Genomic DNA, 16,548 nt, shown 5'->3' on the forward strand with positions numbered 1-16,548 from the left:
CCAGCATGCTCAAGCATGCCTGGACAGCCCGTTTATGGTAGTTCTCCAGGTGTTCCTGTCCTGGGCGGTCCTAGGTGCTTGTGCTGTTGTCGTACCCAAGGCTCCAGTCTTCCTTTATGCTGTCTGTCCAGTGTTTTTTTTTGTTTTGTTTTTTTTTTGGGGGGGGGTCTTCCTCTTCGCCTTATCCTGTGAACTCCTCCAAGCAGTATTATCTTTGCGTATCTGCTGTCATTCTCAAAACATGGCTGAAGTATCTCAAGCACCATTGCCGTATCCTGTAGCTTACTTCCTTCTGTAGATGGAGATGTTTCTTAATGTCATCATTGCGCAGGCTATCTCTTCATGTGATGCCTAGACTCCTCCTGAGACACGCCATCTCAAACACATTCAGTCACTGTTCTGAGAAGCGATTCATTGTCCAGGTTTTGGAGTTGTAAAGAAGGTAGCTCAAGACAAGTGTAATTTTGTTGTTGTCCTTATGTTTCTTGCTGACCAAACTTTTCTAGTGCCTGAAACGCATGCAGCCCTCACTATCTTTATCTGCCTCTTCATGCTTGAAATAGTTCCCTTCTTTGAACTGGGTTTTTCTCCCAGATAGACAAAGTTAACTGTTTGCTTGAGGTTCTGATTCTTTATTACAATGTTAAAATTTGGAAAAGACTTACATGTCTGTTACATTGACTTCAGGAAGGCATTCGATAGCATTTGGAGGAAAGGACTTTGGGAAACAATGAGGTTCTACGGGTACCCAGAGGAAATCACAAGAACACTAGAAAATGCTATAAAGATACCTTTGCATCAGTCAAAGTCTGTGGAGAGCTAAGTGATCAGTGTAAGACAATCGTAGGAGTGTTGTAGGGGTGCGTCCTCTCACCACTATTTAATATGTTCCTGGAATTAATAATAGCAACAGCCCTGCGGGATGAGGAGATAGGATGCAGACAGGTGGTGTGCGAGTCAATAACTTACATTTAGCCAATGATATAGCACTACTTGCTGTGAGTACAAATCAGTTGCAGGCCATGGTAAATAGAGAGGTGGAAGTCAGAAGAACATAAGCATCGAGAAGACTGAGATACAACACGTGGGAAGGGTGCACAAGGATTTTAACATTGTAATAAAGAATCAGAACCTCAGGCAAACAGTGTCTTTTCTAGTGACTTCTAATGTAGTTTTGTACTAAAAGTCTAAGCCAGTGCTGTAAGAAAAGAAAAGAAAGAAAAAAGGCACCCAGACCGGAGAGAGTCTATCCTCCTTCTAAATGACATTTCAATTCTCCCCCAACCAGTCCACAATCCCAACAGGATTTGTGTGTGTGTGTGTGTGTGCATGTGTGCGTGTGTCTGTGCATGGGTACGAGTGTGTTGGAAAGCCCTGCTGTTTAAGGTTACAGTCTACCATGTCTGGACAGCTCTCTGAGGAGTTTAGCACAAATGGAAGACTACCTTCTGCAACAGGGGTTCCTACTCTCTGCCTAACCTTATTTAGAGGCTGTCCCTGAGCCTGGATGCCTGACTTATCCCTGCAAATGTTCCTCCTCTACCGGCTACAGAAGAATTAGGCGTTGCTCTCCAGCTTGTATGATAGAACCATGCTGCCAAACTCAAATTAGGTGAAGCCCCAGCTGCTGTGCCCATCCTACATATGCTCCCCCCCCCCCCCCCCCCCGCCGCACTCTACAACAAAGCTGAGCTGTCTCACTGAAGCTGACTCCTGGAAGGCTGTTTCCACTTTACCCAGAGGCTTACAAAGCCCTGCACACTGCATCTGTCCCCTCTGTCCTCGTAGACTGGTGGCCAGTGCCACTAGGAAAAGGGAGACTCCACATGTGTGCACATGCATACAAGTATGTGGAAGTCAAAGGTCAACATAGGGCATGTTCCCCAATGGCTCTCTACAGGGTCTCTCCCTAACCTTGAGCTCACAGACTGGCTAGATTGGCTAGCTGGCAAGCCCCCAGTAGCCTCCACTGGGATAATGGGCACACACCACCATTTCCAGTCTCTCCTGTGGGTGCTGAGGAACCAGATGCTGGCACAGCAAGCACTTTACTGGCATCTACCACGACCCCTCAACAGAATTTTTTTATGGAAACTGGCAAGCATACTATAGAAGTCACAAAAACACACAAAAGTTCTAGAATAGCCAAGTAAGTTGGAAAAATATGTCTGATTCTAAGATGTAACTAGAATCTTCAAGAAGAGGTGGCAAGGACATAAGAAAACAAACAGAGAAAGAGAACAAAATAATTTCACCTTTATTTGTTCCGCCAAGTAATTTTTCACAAGCATGCCAAAGAAATTCAAAAGAGAAAAGAGAGTCTGTTCAACATATGACACTAGACAATTGATTACAGGTAAAAAACTTCAATCCTTGTACTGACCAGCCTCCAGGATTGTGGTGTGTGTTCACACAGTTCCACCCACAGAGAACAGGGCTAACCTGGGTGACTAACAGGCTATAGCAGAAACGATGGGAATGTGACTTCCGGGGCTACACCGTGAAGACACTGCGACTTCTTTCTTATTTCTGCCTCCCCCTCCCTCCTTCCCCCCTCCCTTTCTCTCTTCTCCCCCTCCCCATGTCTCTCTGTCTCCTTTCCCCCCTTCCCTTTCTAGCTCTATGTGGGAATAGCAGAGTCACTGTCTCTGTCTCCTTTCCCCTCTTCCCTTTCTAGCTCTGTGTGGGAATAGCAGAGTCACTGCATCTAGGCAAACATCAGAATGAGCAGTTGTTTTCAAGAAGTACTTAGACCTTGAGGCGGAGCCACCAGACTCCTGGTCTACTGAAATCATGTGAAACATTAAATGCTTACTGCTGCACAGATCCACAGGTAAGTCATATAAAGCCTGTATCATGTTGCCCTGGGTAGCTTTATGTCAACTTGACACAAGCTAGAGTCATCTGCAAAGGAGAGAATCACAATTGAGAAAATATGTCCAGAAAAGCTTGAGGACATTGTCTTTATCAGTGATTGATGCAGAAAGCCCCAGCCCACTGTGGGAGGTGCTATCCTAGGCTGGTGATCCCTGGGGTCCATAAGAAAGCAGGCTGAGCAAGCTGGGAGAAGTAAACCAGTAAGCAGCACACAGCACCCCTCAGTGGCTTCTGTCTCAGCTCCTGCCTCCACCCACCCTGTTTGAGTTCTTTCCCTGACTTCCTTCAATGAACAGTGATGTGGAAGCATAAGCCAAACAAACCCTTTCCTCCTGAGTCACTTTAGTCAGGGTGTTTCATCACAACTACAGAAAACCTAACTAGGGCATACGTCATATATAAAAGGATTTACTATAAAATAGACCATAATATGAAAGCTAAAACTATGACTCTTCACTGAGACAAATATCATCATGACCTTGGAACAAGCAAAGGCTGTCTATGAAAAGCAATAAACACACACAAAAAAACTGAGTAAGGTCAGAAACTGCAGCCCATGTTTATAATCCCAGCACTGGGGAGGCTAAGGAAGGATGGTATCCTACACTACACAATGAGACTGTGTCTCACAGGAAGGAAGGAAGGAAGGAAGGAAGGAAGGAAGGAAGGAAGGAAGGAAGGAAGGAGGGAGGGAGGGAGGGAGGGAGGGAGGGAGGGAGGGAGGGAGGGAGGGAGGGAGGGAGGGAGGGAGGGAGGGGAAGGAAGGGGGAAGGGGAGAAGGAAGGGGGAAGGGGAGAAGGAAGGGGGAAGGGGAGAAGGGGGAAGAGGGAAAGGGGGGAAGGAAGGGGGAAGGGGGAAGTGGGGAAGGGAGGGAGGAGAAAACAAAGTAGTTTAGTAAAACATCAAAATGAAAAGGCACTGGACTGGAAAACTGGCCTGTGGGTAAATTCCTAGCACCCACTGAAAGCCCACACAAGAACACGTCCATAACCCCAGAGCTAGGGGGCAGTGCACACACAGGTGGAACCTGGAAGACTGGCACTTTCTGCCCAGCCAGTCTAGCAAAACAGGAAGCTCTAGGTCCAATGAAAGACATTAAGTGTCAACCTCTGGCCTTCACACTCCTCCACATGGACACACACGAACAACACACACACAAACACACACACTCTTAAAATTTCTGTCCAAACGATCATTTAAAGTGATTTATTCGATATTCTAGAAAAAAAAGGTTTTATAAAACATATATGACAATGGACTTGATTGTAGAATACATAAAGAATGCCGACAAATCAGAAATGCAAAAACAGCCCAGTTCTGTAAGTGGGCAAAATAAATCGATCCTTCCGAAAGGAAGAGCAATGAGCGCATGAGAGCATGCCCAATGCCAGTGGTCATTAAGAAACAGACGCAATCAAATGAGAGCACTGAGCCAGGACACGGGACAAGGGCACTCCACAGACACGGCTGGCAGGAGTGTACACAGGTACAACTACTTCACAAGCCTGAGATTTCCCCAAGGAGCCAGGACATGTGACCTCTTTAGTGAGTGATATCATTCACACGTGTTTGCACACAGAGAAATGAGAATGTATGCACACAAATACACTTTTTCTAGCATAGTCACAGATAGATTATTCATAGTCCAAATAAACAGGAAAAATTTGATAAGCAAACTGTGAACACAGGCAATGATAAAAGGTGCAAACTCAGGTCTGGAGAGATGTCTCAGTGGTTAAGAGCACTGACTACTCTCCAGAGGTCTTGAGTTCAATTCCCAGCAACCACATGGTGGTTCACAACCATCTGTAATGAAATCTGATGCCCTCTTTTGGCCTGCAGTCAGACATGCCGGCAGAACACTGTGTACAAAATAAGTAAATCTTTACAAAAAAAAAAAAAAAAAAAAAAAAAAAGGTGCAAACTCCTGATATAACAAAAGTATGGATAAACTGCAAAAACATGCTGAACAAAATACACTGGACCTAAGAGAATGTGTAGTACAATCCCATCATATGAATTGCTTTGTTTATTACAAGCAAGGTCTTACTATGCTATCCAGGCTGGCCTAGAACTTGAGATTCTCTTGACTCTGTCTTAGTGCTAAGATTATAGACATATATTCTATCATGTCCAAATACTCATTATGTGAAATTTTAAAACAAGAATATATATATGATAGTAGCAATGGTGAGATTGCTGAGTACTCTTCCGGTGGACCCAAACTTAGTTCCCAACACCTATATCAAGGAGCTCAGAACTCCGGATCCAGGAGCTCTGATGCCCTTCTCAGAAGTCCACAGGCACCTGCATCCATGTGGCATACACACACAGAGATACACGTGCATACACATAAATAAAGATTAAAAAATTAGAGCCGGGCGATGGTGGCGCACGCCTTTAATCCCAGCACTCGGGAGGCAGAGGCAGGCGGATCTCTGTGAGTTCGAGACCAGCCTGGTCTACAGAGCTAGTTCCAGGACAGGCTCCAAAGCCACAGAGAAACCCTGTCTCGAAAAACCAAAAAAAAAAAAAAAAAAAAAAAAGATTAAAAATTAAAAAATGGGTTGGACAGTTGACTGTGGTTTGAATGAGGATGGCCCCCATACATTTGAATACCTGGTCCCCCGTTGGTGGAACCCGTGGAAAGAATTAGAAAGTGTGGCCATGACCTTGGAGGATGTGTGTCGCTGGGTGTATGGTTTTGTTACAAACCCCATGCCATTCCCAGGGTCTCTCACTCGGTCTCATGGTTGCATCTCAAGACGTGCGCCCCCACCTACTGCTCTAGCACCGGGCCTGCCAAGCTACTGCCCTGTGCCCACCATGATGAGCACAAACTCTAGCCCTCTGAAACGGTAACCCCTAAATAAACATTTTCTTCTTAAGTTCCCTGCCATGGTGTCTTATCATGGCAAAGAAAAGTAACTAGGCACACAGAGAACTTTCTCAAGCAGCAGAGATGTTTCATGTCATAATAGTGTGTGGGACAATGATCTTGTACCCCATAAAGATTTGTCAGTTATACTGGTTTAATAAAATGTTGATTGGCCAGTAGCCAGGCAGGAAGTATAGGCGGGACAAGAAAAACAGAATTCTGGGAAGGGGAAAGACGAAGTCTGCAGTCGTCATCCAAACACAGAGGAAGCAAGATGAGAATGCCTCACTGATAAAAGGTACCAAGTCACCTGGCTAACACAAACAAGAATTGTGGGTTAATGTAGAATGTAAGAGTTAATAAGAAGCCTGAGCTAATAGGCCAACCAGTTTATAATTAATGTAGACCTCTGTGTGTTTCTTTGGGACTGAATGGCTGCAGGACCAGGCAGGACAGAAACCTCAGTGGCTATAGAATACACGCATGCATACTTCTGCTCAAATTCTATAAGTTTAAATTTGTGCATTTTAATTTACACAATTTTGCCCCAAGATATAAAACTTTAAGAACAGCAAGCAGAAGACTTAGTGAAATGAATTTTAAGTTATGAAGAATGGCAGTGGCAACTCTCCTTGAAGGGGCCTGTACCCAGACTTGGTCTGTCTTACTTCCCACATCTTTTCTTTGAGAGCCCCACACCTATGCTTTCAGTGAGTCTTATCTTCTTCTTCCTAGTGCCTCCTCTTTAACCCTCATGCTTAAGATTCCAACACCACTTTTTTTTTTTTTTTTTTTTGGTTTTTTGAGACAGGGTTTCTCTGTGGTTTTGGAGCCTGTCCTGGAACTAGCTCTTGTAGACCAGGCTGGTCTCGAACTCACAGAGATCCACCTGCCTCTGCCTCCCGAGTGCTGGGATTAAAGGCATGTGCCACCACCGCCCGGCCCAACACCACTTAATTAAAAAAAAAAATGACAGAATGTCAGTCATCCGTGATGAAAGAGGCACTGTCAACGTGATATGAAAATGTCTACCCATTTAACCTCAATATCAATATCAATATTCAACACCTCAGTCTGGTTAGAAAGATCTCTACCAGCAGAAGGTTCCAGACTGTACTGTCCTAAACTCACTCTCTGCTTCCCCAAATAAACAATGGTAGCAGTGAGAGTAACAGTGTAACGCACTGGCCTCTTGACAACACTAAATACACTGGGACCTTAGAACAGGACAGCACAGACCACTCCGCAAACGTCCCCCATGATTCTCATCACAGCCTACAGGACAGCACAGACCACTCTGCAAACGTCCCCCATGATTCTCATCATCACAGCCCACAGGACAGCACAGACCACTCTGCAAACGTCCTCATGAGTCTCATTATCACAGCCTATGTTACAATTTTCCATTCCTACCACTTACTCAGTTGCTAGTAATTTTATGTCTTATCTGAGTGGTATCCCTGCATCTCTAAGCAGATGACTCGAAACCAATCTTTCTGCTTTAACTCAAGAATAAATAAGTAAATAAACAAAGATCTACTTAACTGATAAGGACCAAACTTCGGAGCTAATGCAGCCTACCACATATTACCTGCCACGGCAGGGGAAGTCCTACAGTGAAGGAATTACGGTCATGATTTGTCCACAGGGGCGGTGTCCAATTAGACCTGAGTCTCTCACCTCATCTTTCATCCCAGCGCCTGTACTGTTTGTGGGTAGCATTCAAGCCTGCATTCCCGATCCCGCTTTTCCAGAGCTGGGGAGTTGGGTCTGCCATTGCGTCCATGCAATGTTCCTAGCACCCTTCTGATGCACCTACCGTTCCTGTGCCAAACCCTGACTAGCAGCCAGTGACTACGTGATGCCTAAGGCAAGTATGTATCTGTGCTGTCAGGACCGTAAAAGGTTTGATGAGAAAAGATGGAGTGAGGCAGAAATAAGTAGAAAACCACAGGGTGAGCACAGGGAACTCGAGCTGGTGCGGTTTTACTGGATAATTAAGGCACAAAAGTGTACACAACCGAATCTCAAATATGTGTTTGCTGACCGCTGACTTGGGCTAAATTAGGGGCAGAGCGTACCCTCCTCAGCATGTGTCACTCAGGAGTTCTGAAAAATAAATTCTGCTTTAGAAAGAACACAACAGCTGAGTTGGGCCTCTGGAACGCTCAGACTATCAGTGGGCTAAAATCCTATGTACCAGTTTACTTACATTTCTTACTAGAAACCCTCACCAGCACGTCTTACTAAAAGAAAATTTTGTTTCAATGTCAAAATGGTATTTCTGTGTGAGTCTCTGAAGAGAAGTGAAGGTATTTGTAAATCTTATTCCATTTCTGGTCTTGGTCCAATCGAGTGGACTTGTTTCCCATACTGATTTAGACCCAGTAATTGTGCACAGGAAACAAGGCAGACACTCCTAGAGTTGTGAGAAACTGGGACAGTAAATGCTTTCTTGTCCTCTCGAAGACTAGCTGCCTTTCAATTCATGTACCTTAAGAGATAGATACTCATCAGTTTGTGACCAGGAAGGTGAATTAACTTACACACTGATCCTAACATCATGGTGGAGTCCAAATTCGGGTAAGCCACACTCTAGTAACTTTGTTTTTCAACTCTACAAGCCAGAGAACTAGTAACCTAACTGTCCATGACACAGAACCCCAAATCTCAGCAAGACAGTACAGAGTAACGCCAAACGCAGTGACAATATATCATGGAATGCAAAATAGAAGCTACCTAGGCAAAGCTCAAAACGACTTCACTATGAGGAGTGGACTCAAGAACTTTAGCAGACTGTGAGAAAGTGGAAAACAATCATCGAGTAACACATTCAGAAGTTGTGCGTCATTCCTGTGTGCCACAAGCACCTGTCTGCATGAACATCTTCCAGCCAAGGCTCCTAAGCAGGGCAGACATGCAAACCCACCGGTGTCTGGCTGCACGGCCCTGGCTGGCGAGCTCCCTCCCAGGCTGTTTTCCACCGAGCTGAGGAGCTGGGAGGGGAGGGGGAGATGCGGGGTGCTGCCTCTGCCCTTCGATCCCACAGCGTCCCCTCACCCACCGCCAGCAGCGCGGTCCTCCCGCCCGATCTGTCCCGCCGCAGCAGATACTCACAGCTCTGGTCTCATAGAGCACCAGTTTCTGGACCGAGCTGATGATGGGGGCAGCGGCCGTGGGCATGGCTCCAGCCAATGGCGGCCCCACTACAGGGCACCAGGCCGCGGCCCGGGTCGTGACAGCTGCCGGACCGTCCCCGGAGACCGAGGGAGGAGACTGCAGAACCAGCTCACCAGACCCGCAGAGAAAAAGCAAAGCCGGAGTGCTAAAGCTTTAACAGCCGCGAATGCAGGCTGCTTCCGGATTCCCCGAGTCACACCTCCCATTAAGCCCCGCCCATACACGAGTGGCGGGGTTACAACAGGGGTACGGCGTTGTTGAGGGCGGATGCTAAGGGCGCCATCTTTGTTAAGGTCAGCCTCCAAAAAAAAAAAAAACCTGCTTTTTCTTGGTTCTTAGAGAAAGGAGGTCAGGTGACTGGAGTCTTTTTTCCAATTGCTTCACCGTGTTGTAATTGGTCTGTTTCTTCCTGTCTACTCTGTAGTTTCCTGAAACCTATCTCAAAGTGGTCCTTCCCTGAATGCCTGCGATTTTTCTCTCTTTTGTCTCCTATTTTATTCCTGTAAGAGTCAGTAAAGTTCATGTGGCCCACGAATCTTTCCTGATCACTTCTATGTGGCGCCGTTGGTATTTGCACATTTTCTGTGTGAGGCTAAACCGTCTGTAAATTCTAAAAGAGACGGCGCAGTGTTAGGGGAGCGCCCTGCTGTGGGGGCCGTTCAGCTTTAGCATAAGGCTCTTGTTTTGTTCTGGACGTAAGTGGACTGTAAGCAGACAATATATGTACTCGCTCTGCTCATCACTTCCACATTTGAGGGAAAGGGTGTTTTCTAATTATGAACACAAAAGCAAACATTTAAGTATTCACCCGAATTACAGCGCCACCCCCAGAGGCCCCGCCCTCCAGGGCCCTGCAAGCCGCTCACTGGTTTCCAGGGCAACCGCCCAACAGATACCTGGAGCCTCTGGAGGTGGCTGCTGCCGGGCCGGTCCACAGGGGCCAGGTAAGCAGTCCTTTCCCCAGGGGTGGGAGGACCGTTGTCCACTGTCTGGATGTATTTTGTGTATTTTGTTATCAGTTTCAGGGAAGTCCACTTTCTGCGGGGACCCCCATACCAGTTGTTTTTTTTTTCTTTCAAAACTAGACCCCATTTATCCATAAATCAACTTTTAAAACCGGTTCTTTTTTCATCGACTATTTATCTTGCAGATGTAGGCCAAACACCTGCTACAGAGTGTAAGATAGTAGTGGCTAAGCTAGCCTAGGGAGGAAGTGCTAAGTCCCCCCCCCGAGACCCCTCTATACCCCAGAATTAACCGCTTGAGGGTTCTCATGCTGACAGGATAATAAATTTATTATGCAAACACATAGCTGAATGTGATACTAGAGTTTGCTGTGGATTCTGAATGGGGACATTACAGGATTTCTTAAGTATTTGGGTATTTATTATTAGCTTCCTTTCAGAGTTTGATCCATCTTTTTATTGAGAAACTAGAAAAAAGGCAGTAATACCAGTTCTGGGATTTTACGTGTGTGTGTGTGTGTATGTGTATAAAAGTGTGTGTGTAAAAGTGTGTGTGTGTGTAAAGGAGTGTGTGTATGTAAAAGCCAGAGGTCAATCTGAATGGTGTTCTTCAGCCAACAAGCCCCAGGGAACCAGTTATCTCCATCTTGAATTGAATCTTTTAACTTTTTCATTTCATAATGGAAATCAACCCTTCCTAATGTAAGCTAAACATTTGCAGTGTTTTGGTTTAGGAAAGTCACTTTTTAAAAATAAACAATTCTGATTTTCAAATATTGTTCTCAATTATTGTTTTATACTACAGCTAAGCACTTCCCCTTTAGGACTTTCTTAGTGTGCATCGTCTAGAAGCAGAAAGAAAAAGACAATTAAAAATAAAAGAGTACCAAGCTGCTTACAGAAGGGGCAATCCCAGGAAAAAGTGGCAAGGAAAAAAAGAAACTGGGAAGGGAGGATATTATCAAGCAAACCTCTTGCTTAGCTAAATTCCCTAGGGAATGAGGAGTGCATATCTTGGAACTATTCCCTTTTGGGGGCAAAGGAGCAGCGTATTTATTCGGCAACTCCCAGCGATTACTGGTTGAAGCCTGCTATGGCAGAGCACTGTATCTTGGAACTTCCTGTTTGTTTGAGCTCAGATGAGCAGGCAACATCGTGGTCACACCGTCCACCCTGTGAACCACTCACACCCGTGCTCCCCGCATCGTGGTCACACCGCCCACCCTGTGAACCACTCACCCCCGCGCTCCCCGCATCGTGGTCACACCGTCCACCCTGTGAACCACTCACACCCGTGCTCCCCACATCGTGGTCACACCGTCCACCCTGTGAACCACTCACACCCGCGCTCCCCGCATCGTGGTCACACCATCCCATCACCGATCCTTGAAAGCAGTGACTAGTTCCAATTTCTAAGAGAAAGGGACTTGCAGAAAGGAAATTAATGGGAGCAGCAGCAGAATTCACTGCTGAGGTCGACCCTGGGTCCATGCTGATCACTCATCGTCTCCCTCTTTCCCGTTCATTCTAGGGCCAGGACTAATGCGGGTCTAGTTGTTTGTCCTGTAGGTAGCCAGCTTTCATTCCTGCGTCTCAGCATGAAGATGCATGTCAGAGATTCCCCAGAGATCAAGATTACCTTCCCAGCCCCGACTATATGATCCCAAACCTCCCTCCACCTGCCAGACTCCTTCAAGGCTGTGGAGCCAAAAATGGCCAGTTGATGGCAGCAGTTTCCACTCTGTGAAACCTTGACTGGGCTCTCCTACAAACCGCAGCCAGTCCACTTCCACCAGAGTCCGAAATTGTGAGAGGTGGCCCAAATCAGTCGCGGAGTGATGGGAACAAGGAGCACTTCTTCCGTTACTTGACTCAGGGCATCTTTCTCATCTTTGGAAGTACGTTGATCTCTCTGTCCCACACAATGCTAAACAGTGCCGTACCTGGACCTTTGAGATGCCTGTCTGATACACCGGCTACTTCTCGGTGAGCTGGGATCTGGTGGAGACAGTAGATCCCACACTTATGCACTTCCTACAATATCTGCTTTGCTGCGAAGAGGATCCTTTGATCTGAGAGAATATTACGTGAGATCTGTGGTGACAAATGAGACAAACTCAGCTGACTATGGATGGGGAGGGCAAACCCATTTGCCTCTCCTCTGTCACTTGATCCTCACAGTGAGAAGAGATCCTATATAACCAGACCACCAGTGATGGGAGTTCTGGCTCCCCAAGAGATTACATCATTAAAGCCTTAGTCTCATCTCAGCCATGGGGATGTAGACCATCTCTTGTGGTGAATATGTGAAGGAGACTTGTTAAATCATGTAGCCTCTGTCACTTTATCCTGCCCTCCCAAAGTGTTCCTTCCCATTTAGGAACCTGTAGTACTCAGAGGACCAAGGGAAGACCAGCTAGCATCTCCTGGGTAACGATCTTGCTTACGTGTTTGCTCAGCCCCTCTTCACAAATGTATGGTTTGTGAATAGAAAGGTCCACACGTTTCATCCTTGCTGATACTAGTTTTCCATGCTGCATAAAAAATGCTCCAAATTTAACATTTCAAAGCCCTTATTATCTCATAGTTTCCATGGCCAGGGGTTCTGGCCTAGATCAGTGGGGTCCTCTGCAAGCAGGTGTTGACTGTAATGCTCTTTTAGCTGGATACACGGCCACGAAAGAACCCATCCCATTATAAGGAACATCCGCCTCTGGTCGTAGGACCGAGGCTCCAGTTCTCTTTAGCTGTTGGCTACTGGTGCTCTCCACTCCTGAGGGTCAGACACCCTTCCTTGTCACGTGGTCCTCTCGCCTGCGTAGCAGCTTCCTTCTGAGCAAACAGGATATAAGATAACCATAAGAAGCAAGTCACACATCCCACTTGCATTCAAAGGAAGGGGATCACACAAGAATGCAGCTGGGATGGGAAGAGCTCGCTTTAAACCTATCTGCCAAACCATTTCTAAGTCCAGTCACAGTCTTCTCCAGTATTCCCGCTCTCGTGCAAGCCACCTTGAGGGATTATAAGTTCTACTCAAAACTCCGCCTGCAGGAAGATTTCCCACGATGACTATTTTTCGGAGCCCCCCCACAAGTGGAACTGAAAGCTCGAAATGTTTGCAGTTTGCACTGATAGACCACGATTCTCCTATGATGTCTTTATCTCTGTGTCAGCTGCTCCCAGTGAAGCCGACCTGCATTTTGCCTATTTGTGATCCTTGTGTTTGCTCTTCCAGACCTGCTTAGACTCCATCGCTGTCCTCCATCTTATCATTCAGTGGACTCCTGCAGCACTTGCTCAATTGGAGCACTCCACCCAGCCGTCCTTGAGAGATAACATTTCTCCTGTTGATGCTTACAAGTTTCTCTTAGAGAAGGACTGTGGCGTCACCAGTAAAAATACTTATGGAGTGTCACTCAGTCTGTTCTTGAGGGCGCCTAGCCTCCCGTTCAGTAAGTTAGTTCCTGGGCTGGAAGCAGGACTCACTGTGCCTGAGGCTGCTGATGTACCACCGTGTGGTTCAGTAGCCCCTTATGTTTTCCAAGTGTGTCGACCGACACTTTCCACTGCCTGCTCCCTGACCTCAGCTTTAGGAAAGCCGCCGGGTTTCTAACATCGCTGCTAATCACTGTGGGTCTTGCATCAGGTTATCCTGAGACTGTTCCCCAGTTTCAATGTTTGTTTATAAACGGCCTCCGCTCTTTCAAAGTCCCCCGTGTCACATAGGAACCCAGGAGCAGGACAGCCTCACCACGATCCTCAGTCCCTGAAACACCTTACTGTGCCTCCAAATGTGTTAGTTTCTTATGGCCTTGGTGAAAGGAATGTCCCATGGCTGTTCGGGGAGCACAGCACACTGATGAATGCTCTGGCCTCATAATAACTTTACCTTACCAACCAGTTCTGGGAGCCTTTAATGCCTTCCTCTGAAAGTTCGCCAAAGCAAGTCCAGCATTTCCATCTCAGTTACTGTGGCTTTCTGTTTCTTCCAAGATTTTAGGATCCTTACCAACAATGAATTCAGACTGTTGTTGCCTGACTGTCAAGTCATGAGCCCTGGGAAAAAGAAAAAAAAGCCTGCAGACTCCTAGCTGGTCTAAATCCCCTTACCCTATGGTCTGTCTAAGGTCTATGTGTCTATGTGCCCGCCACACCATCTGCCTTCAGTGCACACATCATTTCTAGGCAGTAACTGGGATAATGCACCCATTTCCCCAGGGAAACATTGGTACGGGAAGAGAGCTGTTACTGATATGGCTGCAGGACTTGCCTATCATCTGGAGAATGTCTGTGAAAAGAACCTCATTTTAAAAATTTAGCCAGCCAAAATTTGCCTTTTCAAACTGATCGGATAGAATTTATTTCAAACATTTTGTTTTACTTTGGTTAGTTACATCTTTAAATTTTCTCTTACTCTTCTTTTTAAAATTTACTTTAATAGGAGCTGGAGAGATGGCTCAGTGGTTAAGAGCATTGACTGTTCTTCCAGGGATCCAAGTTCAATTCCCAGTACCCACATGGCAGTTCTCAACTGTCTGTAACATTAGTTGCAGGGGATCCAACACCCTCACACAGACATCCGGTGTGGGAAGTCCTTCTGTATATGTGTTGCTTTTATTGATTAATAAAGAAGCTGCTTTTGGCCAATGGGTTAGCAGAATATAGCCAAGCTGGAAGATATATATATATATATATATATATATATATATATATATATAGAGAGAGAGAGAGAGAGAGAGAGAGAGAAGGCACAGTCAGTGAGAAGCCATGTAGCTAGCTGCCACAGGAGAAAGACGCAAGCCTCCAGTCGAAATCTCATGGTAAAATATAAAATAATGGAAATGGGTTAATTTAAGATATAAGAGTTAGCCAGAAATACACTTAAGCTATTGGCCAAACAATATTCCAAATAATATAGCTTTTGGGTGATGATTTTATGGTCTGGGCAGCCAGGAACGAACAAGTGGCCTACACCGACAGACATATATGCAGGCAAAATATCAATGAACATAACATAAAATAAATTAATAAACAAAGAAAGAAACATAAACTTGGAGGAGTAAGGAGGTGAGAAGGATCTGGGAAGAGTTGGGGTAGGGGAAACATTCAAAATATATTGTATGAAAAACCTTTAAAAATGAGAAAATTTAATAGTGCTAATTAGTATAGCATTAATTTAACATTCTATTATTTCTGCTTAAATTTTTATGGTTACATTGATGTGATGAAGTATATTGGTTTTTTTTTCAGTTTTCAAGAATTGGGACTTTATTTTTTTTTAAGATTTATTTATTTATTCTATACACAGTGTTCAGCCTCCAAGTATGCCCGCAGGCCAGAAGAGGGCACCAGATCTCATTACAGATGGTTGTGAGCCACCATGTGGTTGCTTGGATTTGAACTCAGGACCTCTGGAAGAGCAGCCAGTGCTCTTAACCTCTGAGCCATCTCTCCAGCCCCAAGAATTGGGACTTTAAATACATTCATAATAATTTCTTTGTAGTCAAGAAAAAAGTTTGATATTTTTATTACTTATATAATATATTCATTGTATGGGTGGATTTTTTAGGTTCAAATATGTAAATAATTTACAACTGCTTGAAAAGAACATTAGATCTTTGGACCAAAAAAAAAAAAAAAAACAAATCCAAAAGCTCACTGACCCAGTTTATTTCTAATTCCTTCCAACAAAAGCTGCATAATTTAAAATGTGCTGTAACAGACAACAAGTTTAAAGTAGAAGGCTGTGCCCAGAACTCTACTTCAAAGCTTACACTAGCAAACGCTTTCCAAAATGATTTAAAGGTCAGCTTTGTAGAAATTTAACAAGTATTGCAACATGTATGTGTGTGTATGTATATATGTTTTGTCAATTTGATTGTTGGACGTGTTGACCTTCCTTTTAAACAGCTTTGGTTATGTTGTTTCTCTCTCAGACATTTAATGCTATGGAATGGTTCCGGGGCTAAGTACCGTCATGGAGTTCTTCCCCATCTTCCTGCTCCATCGACTGTACGCCTTCGGTTCTTCTTCTGTTTTGTAGTGTTTTCTATTATGGCGTCTGCAGAGAAGACAGAAGAATGTCCTTTTGCAGATATCTTTAATGAAGATGAAGCTGAGAGAAACTATTTGTTGTCCAAACCTACTTGCTTTATTATATTTGGAAAACCAGTAAGTTATCTCTTCTAACATTTGGTAATTTGTATTTTAAAATCTCAGTCTTATATTACCATACAAGAATGGAAATCACATAGTATGTTCATATTTTTTTTAGTGTCTGATAGATTTTCTTAATATCACTTCAACTCTGATAGAATATTGATTTTGAGTTCTTATGCTGATCACTAGAAGAGAAACCTAGGCTACACTGATGTTGGTTTTAATAGTATAAGGATATAACTTAACAAAACTCTGTACTGTGGTGATTGTTGCTGCTCTGTGATCTAAGGTTACTTCAGATTTGATTTGAATATAAGATCTGCTTGGAAATTAGCCATGAGGCTCTCCGGATATAGGAGATGAACTGGGATGTCTATGAACCCCAAAAGGTGCTGAGGGCAAATGGGAATGGAACGGATGAAATGTATGCCCTGGCCAGGCTGAAGCACGCATGGCAGCCCATGTATGGGCTGTTGACCTTGTCTA

The 16,548-nt window shown here is 44.9% G+C and overlaps 2 protein-coding genes across 6 annotated transcripts in view; one reads left to right on the forward strand and one right to left on the reverse strand.

The window, feature by feature from the left end:
• The window catches only part of Fig4 (FIG4 phosphoinositide 5-phosphatase), a 119,561-nt gene extending 110,439 nt beyond the window's left edge, over positions 1-9,122 (reverse strand). For both annotated transcript variants that reach the window (XM_057761485.1, XM_057761487.1), the window contains exon 1: positions 8,873-9,122. In XM_057761485.1, the coding sequence (XP_057617468.1) occupies positions 8,873-8,938 (66 nt within the window). In that variant the 5' untranslated portion in view covers positions 8,939-9,122. The remainder of the gene's footprint in view (positions 1-8,872) is intronic.
• Positions 9,123-15,956: 6,834 nt separating this feature from the next.
• The window catches only part of Ak9 (adenylate kinase 9), a 113,864-nt gene continuing 113,272 nt past the window's right edge, over positions 15,957-16,548 (forward strand). For all 4 annotated transcript variants that reach the window (XR_009056692.1, XM_057762675.1, XM_057762672.1 and 1 more), the window contains exon 1: positions 15,957-16,074. Coding sequence is in view for 3 of the 4 variants with exons in the window: in XM_057762675.1 (XP_057618658.1) it covers positions 15,958-16,074 (117 nt within the window). In the remaining variant the exon portion in view is untranslated. The remainder of the gene's footprint in view (positions 16,075-16,548) is intronic.

The sequence above is a fragment of the Chionomys nivalis genome, chromosome 2 (assembly GCF_950005125.1).
Source record: "Chionomys nivalis chromosome 2, mChiNiv1.1, whole genome shotgun sequence".
NCBI lineage: Eukaryota > Metazoa > Chordata > Mammalia > Rodentia > Cricetidae > Chionomys > Chionomys nivalis.